A 12,533-nucleotide genomic window follows, 5' to 3' on the forward strand; every position below is an offset into this window, starting at 1 on the left:
GGGAGTGGAGGAGGTTAACCAAGGTGACACATATGAAGTGCTGGGCCTGAAACAGGCATAAGAAATGGTGGCGAGATGCCTGGAAGAGGGAGGGGCTCAGGTGAGGTGGCAAAGCTTCCAGAGGAGGCTGAAACCAGCAAGTCTGGGGCACTAACTCCTAACTATCTTGACTGCTCCTGGGAGAGGTCCTTCCCTTCGAGTATCAGGCAAAAGTGGCTGGGGACGAGGGAGACCTGTGTTTTTCTGGCCTGCTGCACATCCCTGGGGACTCCTTGGCAGTTCCTGCTTTTCCAGTCTGGGCTCAGACTCCCTGTCTGGCTCCTGGCGTGGCTTTGTCTCCAGGGCCCAGAACCCACTGTTGGCGAGGGGATGGGGGGCCTGAGTTGGGTCAGGGGCCTCTCACATTGCTAATTGGGTCTGGGACCTTCTGCTCTGGTGTTTGGACTCCTGGCCGCTCAGGGAGTGGGTCCTGGCAGGCTGCCAATGGGTAGTACCTAGACAGCTGTCCCCAACCCTGGGCCCAGGGCCCAGCTGGCATCTTGGAGACTGGCTCCTGGGGCTGATGGCAGTTTCTGGCTCTTAGACGGCCCCGGGCAGGAGAGGTGCTGGTAGCCTCAGAGTCACATCCCAATCACACCTGGCACATAATAGGTGCTCTTTACACACCTGTGGTTAACTGACACCCCTTCCCCATCTCCAGGGTGCTGGGCTATAAGCTTCAGTGATTCCCTTGTTCATTCATTCAGTAAACATCCCTGAGCAGAGGTCTGGGCTAGGCTCTGGTTCAGGAGTTGAAGCATCGAAGCTGAAGGGCACATGGTGGCTCTGCCCCGGAGGAGCTCCCAGGCTCCTGGGGTGCACGTGTGTGTGTGTGTGTGTGTCTCTGTGTGTGTGTGCATGTGCATGATGTAAAGCAAATACTACAACATGGAAGGTCAGCGCTGTGTCACGGGAAGCCACGGGACGGTGGGCACGGGGAGGGGAGGACACAGCTCACGGGAAGGCAACAGGGTGAGCATTAGACCGTTGACAGTAGCACTGCTGCAGGAGGGGAGACTGGTGTGCCCCGCCACCTCAGGATGCTAGTGCGGCTCCTAGGGGCAATTTCCCAAATTGTGCTCTTTGGGATGCGAACAGACATTGTGTTGGAAAAAAGAGGGCAGAGTCTTGCCCAGGGTCTCTGGCTGGCAGTGGGCAGGAGGCTGACCCAGGTTTGTGGGGTGCCAGAGGCTCCCCCCCCCCCGCCCCAGTGCACCAGCCCACTGGCCCAGCAGTGGTTCACCAACCACGCCCCTGGGGCAGCTCTGGGCCTGGGGGCAGGGAGAAGGGCTCTACCCCGTGTGATCCACAGCCCGCACCACTTGGGCCGTGCCAAGGACAGGTCTTGAGGAGATGGTGGTATAGCTGCAGTGTTCCGAGACCTCGTCTATGGGCGGAGCTCTCACTAAATGCTTCTGGCAGCTTCTTTTAATCTTCTGGGGCTTTGGGTGCTGGGGTCACACGGTGCAAGTTGGATGATGAGACTCTGCCATCCCTAAGCAGCGTGGGCCGGCAGTTTGGTGCTCAGATGGTCTGTCTGTCCAGCCAGCGCAACCAGCAGGATTTCTCCTTGGTCAGAAGGATTTCTAGTGCATGTTCCTCTGGGTCCCTCAGATCCAGATTCGCAGGGAGTCCAGAGTTTTGGTGGGAGTGTAAAGTGGTACAATTCTTTTAGCAAGTTATTTAGCCACACGGAAGAGAAATCTGCCTCTGGGACTGGGTGAGGGTACGGGGCAGTGACAACCTCTCAGGGTCTCAGCTACTTCTATAAAATCGAGCTAATGATACCTACTCCCCCAGATTTCTTGTGAGATTAAAGGAAATGGTGTATGCAAAGTGCTTAGGCAGTTCTTGGCTAATGGTAGTTGTTAATCATTCCATTCCTTAGGATGATATCAAATGAGAAAAGCTTTAAGGACAAGGGTATTTATTCTGGCATTTCATGTTAGTGAACACCTAGAAAAATCTACAAATCCAATATGAGGGGTGTGGGGAGGCGGCCCACGTGTGCACACAAAGCGGGATCCTGCCACAGTTGTGAACAGCAGGGGTTACGAGGACGTGGGGCAAGGCCACAAGTAGGAATATTGCAAGGAAGCTTCAGCTCTGCAAATTATCTACAGGACAAACCCCGGAGGGGAACTTGCAGACATGCTAGTAAGGAGTGAGGTTCAGAATGAACTTGTCTCTTTCCCCAAACTTCTGGATTATAAGGTTATTGGGTCATTTTTACAGACAAACGAAATTGTTTGAAAAGAGCAGATTTTGTACAAATCTGGCCAGCCAGGTGAGCCAGGAAACGGCTTGTGGGCCCTTGGTGCCTGAATCTGGACCACTCCTACTTAGTACAACGAAACTTCAAATAACCAGCTCGCAGCCAGTCCGGACTCCCGCGAGGGTGTTGTGGGGCTCACCCGTTGGAGGGCACACAGAGGTTTGCAGTCCCGAGTTCAGGCTCTGCAGCTGGTGAGCCCTGGGTTGCGTCGCTGAGCTATCCTGACTGCCAGCCTCTTAGCCATTAAGGCTCAGAAGACAGCCGCACCCCTTGGGGCGATTAAGGTTAAACAAGGTGGAGGCTGTGTGGCCACGTCCGTCTGTACCCTCCGCGACTCTGAGAGGGATACTGCCCGGCCCCCGCTGGGGGGGCACAACGGACAGGCAGCCCGGCGGAGAGGGGTGCCTGGGGACCAGCAGGTGACGCCCTGCCTTTGGCCTCCGTCTGCATGCTGGGCATGATCCTGAGGGGTGGGCACAGCACTGCCTTCTAGAGTTTGCTGTCAGCTCCTGCTAAGCACTACATTCAATGGGAAATTCTCTTACGCCTGGCAGGCCGAGGGGAACAGAAGCTGGGGCCCGCCTGCCACACCCACTGTGGCTGAAATGACCGTTCACGGGTGGGAGATGGGAACCTCACCATGCCCCCTGCAACCACTGCTGTCCTCAGCACTCAGCTTAGGTTCGCAACAAAAAGGCTGGGTGGGACATAAGGGGTGGGGCCTGTGTCAGCAGACAGCTGATCCTACCTCAGACCGTGGACTAGTTCTATCAGAAAGTCTCCCCCTGAGCCTCAGTTTCCCTGTTAGATGGGAAAGCCACCACCTACTCTTCACAGTCTCACAGGATGTTCCGTCAGTGTTGCTTGTCTTTCCTTCCCCAGGGAGAAACACTCAGGCACCAGGGGACGCTGTTTCTTTGCCAGGAAGAAGACCGAACAGCTCCAGTTCCCGACTTCGAGGAACCAGAGAAGAAGGGCAGCGTGTGGGGCAAGTCATCTTAGGACACAGGACCCAGAACCGTCTCTCCAGACAAAGCCAAACTGACAAGGGACCCCTGTGAGCAGCAGAGTGTAGCTGAGAGAATGAAATCAGGCAGCCATCTGGAGGCCTGGCCCTGCCACCTTCTAACTGGGTGACCCAGGAACACTGGTCACATATATTTGCTGAGCCCAAGTTCCCATTCGGTGGAAGAAGAAAAAACACCAGCCGAAGAGGTCCTAGAACGTAAGAGGTGCTCAACTGTACTTGCTGTTGGGTGGCCTCTGACCCACAGCCCGCGCCGCCTGACCCCTCCTGGCCTTAGCTCTCACCCTAGGGAATCCTCAGAGCATTCCATTAGCCCGTCCTGAATAATAATTCAAGTAGCTAGCACTTCTTGAGGAGAAATAGTCACTGAATATTAATTAGCTAGCGGTAGCTGAAAAACAGAAGGAATGTTTCCCCCAGAAACCTTTCTGAAGTATTCTTCCAGTTGTCATCGGATGGCTTTAAGGGGTAAGGGCACCCACCTTTGATTTGGAAAGGCCATTTGACATACGAGAAATTTCATTTTGGGAAAATGCAAGTCACCAAAGAGTCCAGCTTGGAGATTCTCTTTAAAGGCCTCCTCTTAAAAATCCCAAATCGCTCACACCTGGTAGGTTTTTGGAGCTATCTGCTGAATGAATGGATGCATGAATGGACAGACAGACATCATGTGGAAAGGAAGAACTGGATCCGACGGAGGGGCTGGCCGCAGAGCTGGCAGCCGATGCTACTGGGCCTTGATGAATTCTAGACACTGAGCTGCTGCAGGAGGCCGTGGAGACTGTCTTATTGTTAATCAGCTCCATCTTGCCGTCCACAAAGTTAATTATTTAATGTGCTATTTGGAAGTGAGAGTTGGGGCGAGAAGTCGGGAGGACGGAACCCTTCCCTCCACTTCAAAGATCTTGCATCTCTCTCTGCTGGCCAAACCCTCTAAGTTGCCAATGTACTTTGATATTCCCGGCGGAGACAAAGATCTGTGAGTCCAGAAAATCCAGGCTAGATTAAAGGGCTAGGCACGGAGTCCATGTGCCCCACACGGAACCAACCCGCAACAAAGGCCCATTAGGATCTGGCTCCTGCCTGCCGGCTTGTCTTCTTGTGTCTCTCAGCACAATGCTGACAGATTGGTGGAGCTGGTTTCTTTCCCCCCCAGAACAATATTTTATGAGGAGTCTGTTTTATTAAAATATTTTCCGCTGGATGCTTCCTGTGTTTCAAGAACTTGGTCTTGCCAGCTGGAGCTGATGACAGTTGAGAAAAACACATCCAAGTGCTGTTGTGACATGGCATTTGGAAATGGAGGAGCACAATGGGGGTGGGGGGGTGGGGGGGTGGGGGGTGGGGAGGCAGCATGGGAAGAGATGCAGGAAAATACCCCAGTTGCACCAGAAATGTCACTGGTATTATGGGAAAACAGCGCCCCCCCCCATTAAAAAATGTGAACAGAAACTCTTGGAATAATATTCCCAAATGTGCTTCTTGATCACCTGGAGGGCCAGAGCTGCTGTGAGCTCTGGCCAGAGAAGTTCTCATTTGTTTCCGATCGTGGCCGGTTTGCCAACCCACTAAACTAGCTCCCACGGTCCCACTGTTTGTTCCAACCCCAAATGTCTCATGAAAAGGCATCTAAAACAGGGCATATTGCGAAAAGAAATGAAAAGTAATATGGGCCCAGTTCTACTAACACCCAGGAGGCCGGGAGTACCAGACCCTGGCTCTTTGGCATGTATCGAAGAGGCCTCCCCTATCACGGGGCTGGGAGAGCAACGGCATAAATAAACATAATTAGGAATTCCGACCTCTAATCGGTGACCTGAACACAGCATGGGAAATGTTTTTCAGTAAAACGTGGAGTGTTGCTCATCTGGCGTGCTCTTGGGTTTGCATTTCAGTATCCACAGGCCCCACCCACACAGTGTCTAAAAGATTTAGCCCAGTTTTAAAGACATGGTTTTAAAGAAAAGTAACTAATTTCATCCCTCCCTAAAGAGAAATCTTTAGGGTCTGAGGAACTCTGAAGCTATACGGCATTTTCTCCACAAGGGGGCAATCATAATCCATGCCAGCCGCGGCCAGGGAACTATTCCTTAATATTCCCACCGTCCTATTGTGCAGAGGCTAAGTTATGCCTACAACCAACTTCAGGAGTCCTCTCTTCCAAATTTTGCATAATCAAGCATCTTTCAAGATGTGTGTGTGCAAACACACACACACACACACACACACACACACACACACACTGTTCCCACAGCTTTCTGGGCAGGGTGTAAGCAGGCCTAGGTAGGCTGGTTCTGTAACAACACAGTGGTCTCAAGCAGCACCAGACTGTAAACCAGAGAATCCTAGAAGAGCTGAAGTATACTGCAACCCAGGTTAGGCCACAGCTTGACATTTCAGAATTGTTTCTTCTTTCTGGTTCCTTTCCTGGCTAGGGCCTGCCACTTCCCTTAGCTTCTTTCCCTGACAACTTTCCTGAAAGTAGAGCAGACAGGAGGAGCATTCCTCTCTTCACCCAAGGGACTTCAGGGTCCCCGGGGCAACTGTTTTGGTTCCGCTAACAAACCCCAGAATGAGACGGTTTCGTGTACTTTTTCAAAGCATCATAGGAAGCCAGTGTGTAGCTGCGGAGTTGTCTGGGCAGAGCCCCAGGGCTCTGGGCCTTGGGGACAAAGGGCAGCACTCCAGACGGTTCTGGACTGGGGGCTGTGTGCAGCTCTAAGCCTCACGCCACTCGGGCAGCTCCATCTCCAGGCACCACCTGTCCACCTGCCTCATTATTTACCTCCTCTATCCAGCATCTATCCTGCACATGATCCTGAGCCAGGCCCTGTGCTAGCTTCTGGGCAGAACACCCAGTGCCCGCCCGCAGAGCTCTGGGCCTGAGGAGAGGTGCAAAGCCAAGCCCTAATAAAATGACTGCCGTGGCACAGGGGAGCAAAGGTACTGGTGGGGGTGCGGCGGTGGATAAGGACAGTTTTGGGTACAAATCCAAGCTCTAGAGCCCTGGAGCACCCCAGGCTTAGGAGAGTGGTTGCCCCTTGCTAAAGAGATCACCTCCTCAACCAGGTTCCTAGCTCTCCCCTGCTGACCCAGGCCTGAAACCTTCTTCTGAGCCTGTTTGAGTACACTTTGGGTGTCACCACTCAAAACCCAGCCCAGAGGCCTGGCTCCTCCTGCGGGCGTGACAACTGCTAGAAAAAGCCGACATGGAAGATCAAGCCCAACTCCCTGACTGACCTCTTTGTTTAAACACCCACTCAGGGCTCCAGGGAGCCTTCAAAGGCCAGAGCTGCAGCACGGACCCCACAAAGGCCTAGACCCCTGGGCTCTGGGAGACAGAGGGGAGGGGAGCAATGGGGTACTCACTGCTCAGGGCTGGAGATAGAAGTCCTCCGGCCTTCCACCGTGATGTTGCTCTTCGGTCTCTTCACGACGTGCGGACGGGGAGGGCGCACCTAGAACGGGCACAGGGGAAAGGCCCCAAGGAGTGAGTTGGAAAAGCCATACAAGGACATTCTGCAGATCTAGATAAGCAGCCCCCAAATAAATGTTGAGGCATTTGCACGGTACACGCTACAAAAGCTCTGCTTCTTGTGAGAACATTGCCACTAAATTTGCAGCAGATCCATGAATTGGACTTCCGTGGCCTACTCAAATAGGAAAGGTTCTTCCGAAGAGCTTGGTTTCCTCGTCTGCAATAGGGGGCAGCTCCACCTGCCTCCTTGAGGGGCTGCCGTGGGACTTCAACGAGACACTGTCCGTACAGGACCCAGAAACACAAAGGCCCTCATTTATAAGTCCCCACTCGCCTTCTTCTAGAACCCTGAAACTGGTCTGGTAGGACAAAAAGGTTTCACTTGGATTTTATGTCTAGGGTACATGTGTTTATTTCATTCTTTTTACAACTCAATCATAGGATGCTAATTTTCCTCTCTGAGTAGGAGGGGGGAATAAAGCAAATGATAGCATTACAGAGTGCCAATAAAAATCCTCTTTCTGTTCCCCAGGCCATCTCTGGGCAGTCCTCCCGAGCAGGGCTCAGCCTGGACCCCGCACGCCCCACGGAGCTCCTGCATTCATGAGGGCCCAGCTTGAGGCTGGGCGGTGGGTGTGTTTCACAGTGAAGTACACAGTTTCCTAATCCATAGCTGGCCTGCAGCAACAAGATGGGGTTTTTGTAGGTGCCCTTGGAAGGATCCTTATCTGGTCCAGTCAACATTACATGGCTTTAAATTTGGCTCCGTCATCTCTGAGCATATCCAATGCTAGAGAGGGACTGGAGAGAGCTAAACCAAGAAAGTCTGTCTGTGACTTTTGTTGCCAATAAAAATTCTTGGACATCCCAGTGCAGGGGGTTTGCTCTCACTCTGCAGATGAGGGGCCAAGGTAGATGAAATGCCACAATCGCTGAAGTTCTCAGATAAGACAGGGAAGGAGAGCACACACACGCTCCATTCACTGCCTGCCCTCTTCCCTGAGCCCCCTGGGTCCCCCAGCAATTTGTGGGCGACACAGCATAATGGCTGGAGAACACAGATTACAGAAGTTAGCTGCACGAAAGACAAGTCTTTGCAGAGTCTCATCAAGCTCTCAGGTCTCTGCATGTCTGATCTAACTGAAGTTTTTCTTGTGGAGTGGCCAGTCTGATCTCAGCCTTGTTTGGCAAATCAGAGATGTGGTAACCGCCAAATGCATTCCACCAAACTTGGGGTCTTCTTCCACGGGGTTCCTCTGAACGAAGATCCAAGAAGATGGTGCGGGGAAAGCGCCAGCAAGGAGTGTGCCACACACGGGGGCTTCTCTGTGACCTTACCAATAACAAAAAGGAGACGGGGATGGGGCATCTCTGAATGAGAAGACGCCATCTAAGATGACCTGACTCTTGCCTAGCATCCTGCTCAGTGCTGCCTGGGGTGCCGGTGGTCACCCAGCAAGACTTTCAGGAACAAATGGATGCGGCTGCTTGGAATCTAAGAAGTGCATAAGAATGTTGCTGTTAGTATCAGTGTCGTTAGAACAGGGCCTGCTACAACGCAGACATCCAGTCACCGCTGCTGAATGAATGGATGGCTAGATCCCCCACCCATTCAAACCCTGACCCGCTTTCCCTGACCACAGCCAGACTCCTCTCCCTCTTGCTGCTGCTCAACAGGATCACCGGGTTGGAATGCTCCCCCCAGACTTCTCACCCCAAAGGCGGATGTGGGGTGTGCAGTGTGGAGTGACGGAGCCATTCTGCCCTGCCCCGGAGGTCCCTGGGTGGGGGTTTCGGGAAAGATCGGATATGAAGGCCCGCCAGCCGGTCCTTGCACACAGCTGCTTCTCGCTACCATAAAGGCGGGAGAGGAATGTGAACTTGTGGCTGAAATGGGGGGATTAAGTTTGTGGCAACTTCAACTGAACTTGCAACGTGGTGAAACATGGGGAAAAAGAACAACAGAGCTAATTAGACGAGCTGAGCTGTCAGAGTGCCGCCGAATGGCTCAGCGCCAACAAACAAAAGGAATGGGTTGGCAATCAGCAGGATCGATGGAGAAGACTGCTTCATTAGGGATGATAAAACAGACAGAGCAGGGAGAAGGGGGTGGGGGAGGGGAGCAGGGAGGCAGGGAGGCGGGGGAGAGAGAGGAAGGCACAACAGACCCAGAGACAGTCAGTCACCTGCACAGCTCAGACCCACCCAGAGTCTCACACACCTGACTGGTGTGGACAAAGCCAGACACACAATTACACTCACAGCCAGCCATTCAGAGACATGCACAGAGGCCCCGAGGCGCTGACATTCACACTGTCTCACAAATACACATTCACAGAAGCACGCACAGGAGTTGAAGGTGCATGCACGAAGCACACACATGTGTGCACACACACACACGGCCACAACCAGGCACCGACACACATGGACAAAATGGTTTAATGAAGCCCGAATCACAAGACGGCGCTGACAACTGGCCCGTCATATTTCAGCAGTCACATCCGTCTTTCGGGGGTGCTGAGGAGGGGTAGGGGACTGGGGAGGGGGGAAGAAACCGCATGCACACACAACACACACAACGGCGACTGGCCCCGCCGGTGCTGGGATCCCAGCAGTGCCAGGGGAGAAAATGCTAAACAGGGATTTTGAGCTCTGTTCAAGGGGGACTTGTGGGGAAAGTTGGGAAACCAGCCAATTCCCCACTGGATTTAAAACCTGAGAAATCTAAGTCGGCAGGGTTAAATGTGTATTGAATACAAAAGCACCGAGTACATTTGATTTTAATGGTGAGCAAGAAATAATAAATACAGAGCTTATAAAGCGCTTCCCATGCGGCCGACCACAACCTGCCTCTCCCCTGCATGCCCCAACCCACTCCCCTTGGTCCACCAGACACTGGCAAGGCTTTCTTCTGCTCTTTCCCTTTTCTTCTTTTTAAAAAGAAAATCTAAATCCTCTGGTAACATCTGAACTCCAGCCACAGGTGCCAGGCTACAAAGCTCCTTCCAGAAAGGCTGAATGGCTATCTCCCATGTTCCTGCCACCCTGGGCGAATGGCCCCACTCCTGCCCAGACGTTTGCAGCTAAGTACCCGATAAAGCCCGGCTGGGGGCCAGAAGCTCCTGACATGAGCGCTGGTCAGGCCATTCTTTTCAAGGCCCTCAAGGGGTTCCATACCGCACGTCTCCCAGGTTCACCCCTAGTGGACAGTGGTGCTCACTGGAAAGGCTTATATGAGTGCACGCCGAGTGAACAGACTGGGGCACAGGGTACTGCTGGGCCCAGAAAGCACAAGCCTTCTAAGACTCCCAGTTTAGTTCCACAGTGACCCTGCTTGGCAGAAGGCATTTGGGGTGACAGAAGTGGGGATACGAGCCCACTTCATGCCAGGACTATGCTAGGCACTATACACACATGACTTCACTTCTCTCACCAGGCAGGTGTTGCTAAACCCATTTTACAGATGATGAAACTAAGACTCAGAGAAATTAAATGTCTTGCCCAAAGTCATACAGCCAGGAATTGCCAACCTGTGATTCAAATCAGGGCAGGCCTCTCTCACTTCCAAGCCCAGAACTGGTTCCGCTAGGCACCCTGCCTCGTTAGCCTCCATGTACCATAACTCGGGGCCGGTACAGCCCCAAGTACCAGGCTAGTTGCCTCCTGTGCCGGCTCAGGGCTGTTCTCTGGGCTATGTGTGCCTTCCCAAGTACTGAGCTGCCAGTGGGTGTGCCTGGGCCTCCCCCAGTCTGCACAAGTCCCCACACAGGTGAGACAGCACGGAGTCCACGGGAGCGGTCTCCAATACCTGTCTTGCCCCAGATCATGCTTTGCAAGAGAGTCCCTGCCTGCCTTGGGTCCTAAGTCTCTGCAGGAAATTCTGAGAGCAACCCTCTGGATGGATGGCTTAGGGGGAAGCAGGCCTGGCCTGCAAGGCCAGCCTGGCCTCTTATCTCTGCAGTCTAGGGTGCAAGCTGGGGACACAGCTTCTGCCTCGCCCGGGTTGGTATAGGGACAAATGAGACCATAATGATACAGTGCCTGTCACAGTCTTAGGCGCAGAAGAAGTGCCCAGTAAATAAATGTTAATTCTCTTCACCTCTGTATCCTTGCGAAGCCCCCAACAGTGCCCTAGAGATTCCATAAGAAGCCAAGCTGGCTGTTGCTAATTATTATTTTTATTATTTTTTAAAAAGCCAAAGTTCTTTTAAATTATTATTTTTAAAAGATTTTATTTTGAGAGAGAGAGAGAGAGAGCATGTGCATGCATGCATGAGTGGGGGAGGGGCAGAGGAAGAGAGAGAATCTCAAGCAAACTCCCCGCGGAGCAGGGAGCCAGATGTGGGGCTTGATCTCATCACCCTGAGATCATGACCTGAACTGAAATCAAGAGTCGGACGCTTAACCAACTGAGCCACCCAGGCGCCCTACCCCACCCTTTAAAAATTTTATTTAGTTTGAGAGCGAAATTATTTTTTTTAGAGAGAGGGAGGGAGGGAATGGGGAAGGGCAGAGGGAGAGGGAGAGAGAGAATCTAAAGCAGGCTCCATGCCCAGCACAGAGCCTTATGCGGGGCTCAATCTCACAACCCTGAGGTGATAACCAGAGCTGAAATCAAGAGTTGGATGCTTAACCAACTGAGCCACCCAAGCGCCCGACTGCCCCAGTATTTTATACTACGATGGACTTCATGGAAATACAGGTGGAGAGTCCCAGGAGTTCGGTATGTGGGAAAGACCACAGGCTCTTGAGTCCGGTGAACCCTATCTGCACTTGAGGCACTTGGGTTAAGTTACCAAGCATCAGTCTTCTCATCTCTAAAATGGGTGGAGCCGATGTCTACTTCATAGAATTACTGTGAGGCTCAGCTGGAATAACTTGCTTACTATAAAAAATCCTGGGCAAACAATAGTCACTAAGAAACCGAGTCATTCCTTAGAAGTTGTAAGGCTTAAAAACCCATCAAGAAGAGTAAGAACCACTGCTGTGGGCCAGACACCGAGCTCTACAAGGTCATCTCTGTTCACTCTGTCAAAGCCTCTGTGGATGAGGGCACGTTAGGGAGAGGGAAGACGTGTCCAGGGGAGAGAGAGGCGAAGCTCAGAGCTTCAGTACTTGCCCACAAGTCACACAGCCTGGGTCCCCGAGCTTAGCTCTGCCTACCCCCCAAACCATCATGCTAATGCCTTGTCCTGAAGCTCCCACTAAATCACACGTGGTTGGACCCAGAAGGGGCTTCCTGTCCTGCAAAGCAGCTTCTTTTTGCTGTTTGTGCCTTCCTTCCAATGACAGTGAGCCGAAACATTCCAGCCAGCCCCTCTGTAGCCATGCTGATCGGGTTTGGGCTAATCATGGTTTGACTGGGTTCAGGAGGGATCCATCACACGTGGCTGGAACTGCAGACTCACGACTGCTGTAGATGAAGGTATCTAAATCCCTGCCAACCTCCGCCCCTGCCCTCTAACTCCCACACAGGGGAGGGGAGGGAAGGGAAGGAACACAGAGCCACAGAATTTTCCAACATCCACGTAGAGAGCAGCCACCCAAGCGAGGCTGGGCGTGTGCACCGAGGATTAAAAACAGACACGGTTGGGCCTGGCCACCTGCACTCCTTGGCTGCCACGTGTCATGGGATGGATGTGGACATGTGCATTTGTAAGGGGGAGGGTGGGGGCTGGGACGTGGGTTTGCGGGAACTCTGGTCGCAGCTGGCT

At 52.8% G+C, this 12,533-nt stretch overlaps 1 protein-coding gene across 5 annotated transcripts in view; it reads right to left on the reverse strand.

Annotated features, from left to right (window-relative positions):
- The window catches only part of DENND1A (DENN domain containing 1A), a 496,855-nt gene that overhangs the window by 13,459 nt on the left and 470,863 nt on the right, over nucleotides 1–12,533 (reverse strand). For all 5 annotated transcript variants that reach the window (XM_028107675.2, XM_028107673.2, XM_088019125.1 and 2 more), the window contains one exon: nucleotides 6,711–6,799. In XM_028107675.2, the coding sequence (XP_027963476.2) occupies nucleotides 6,711–6,799 (89 nt within the window). The remainder of the gene's footprint in view (nucleotides 1–6,710; nucleotides 6,800–12,533) is intronic.

This window comes from Eumetopias jubatus, unplaced genomic scaffold, assembly GCF_037043125.1.
Source record: "Eumetopias jubatus isolate StellerSeaLion01/CBP00866 unplaced genomic scaffold, mEumJub1_p1.0 scaffold_15, whole genome shotgun sequence".
NCBI lineage: Eukaryota > Metazoa > Chordata > Mammalia > Carnivora > Otariidae > Eumetopias > Eumetopias jubatus.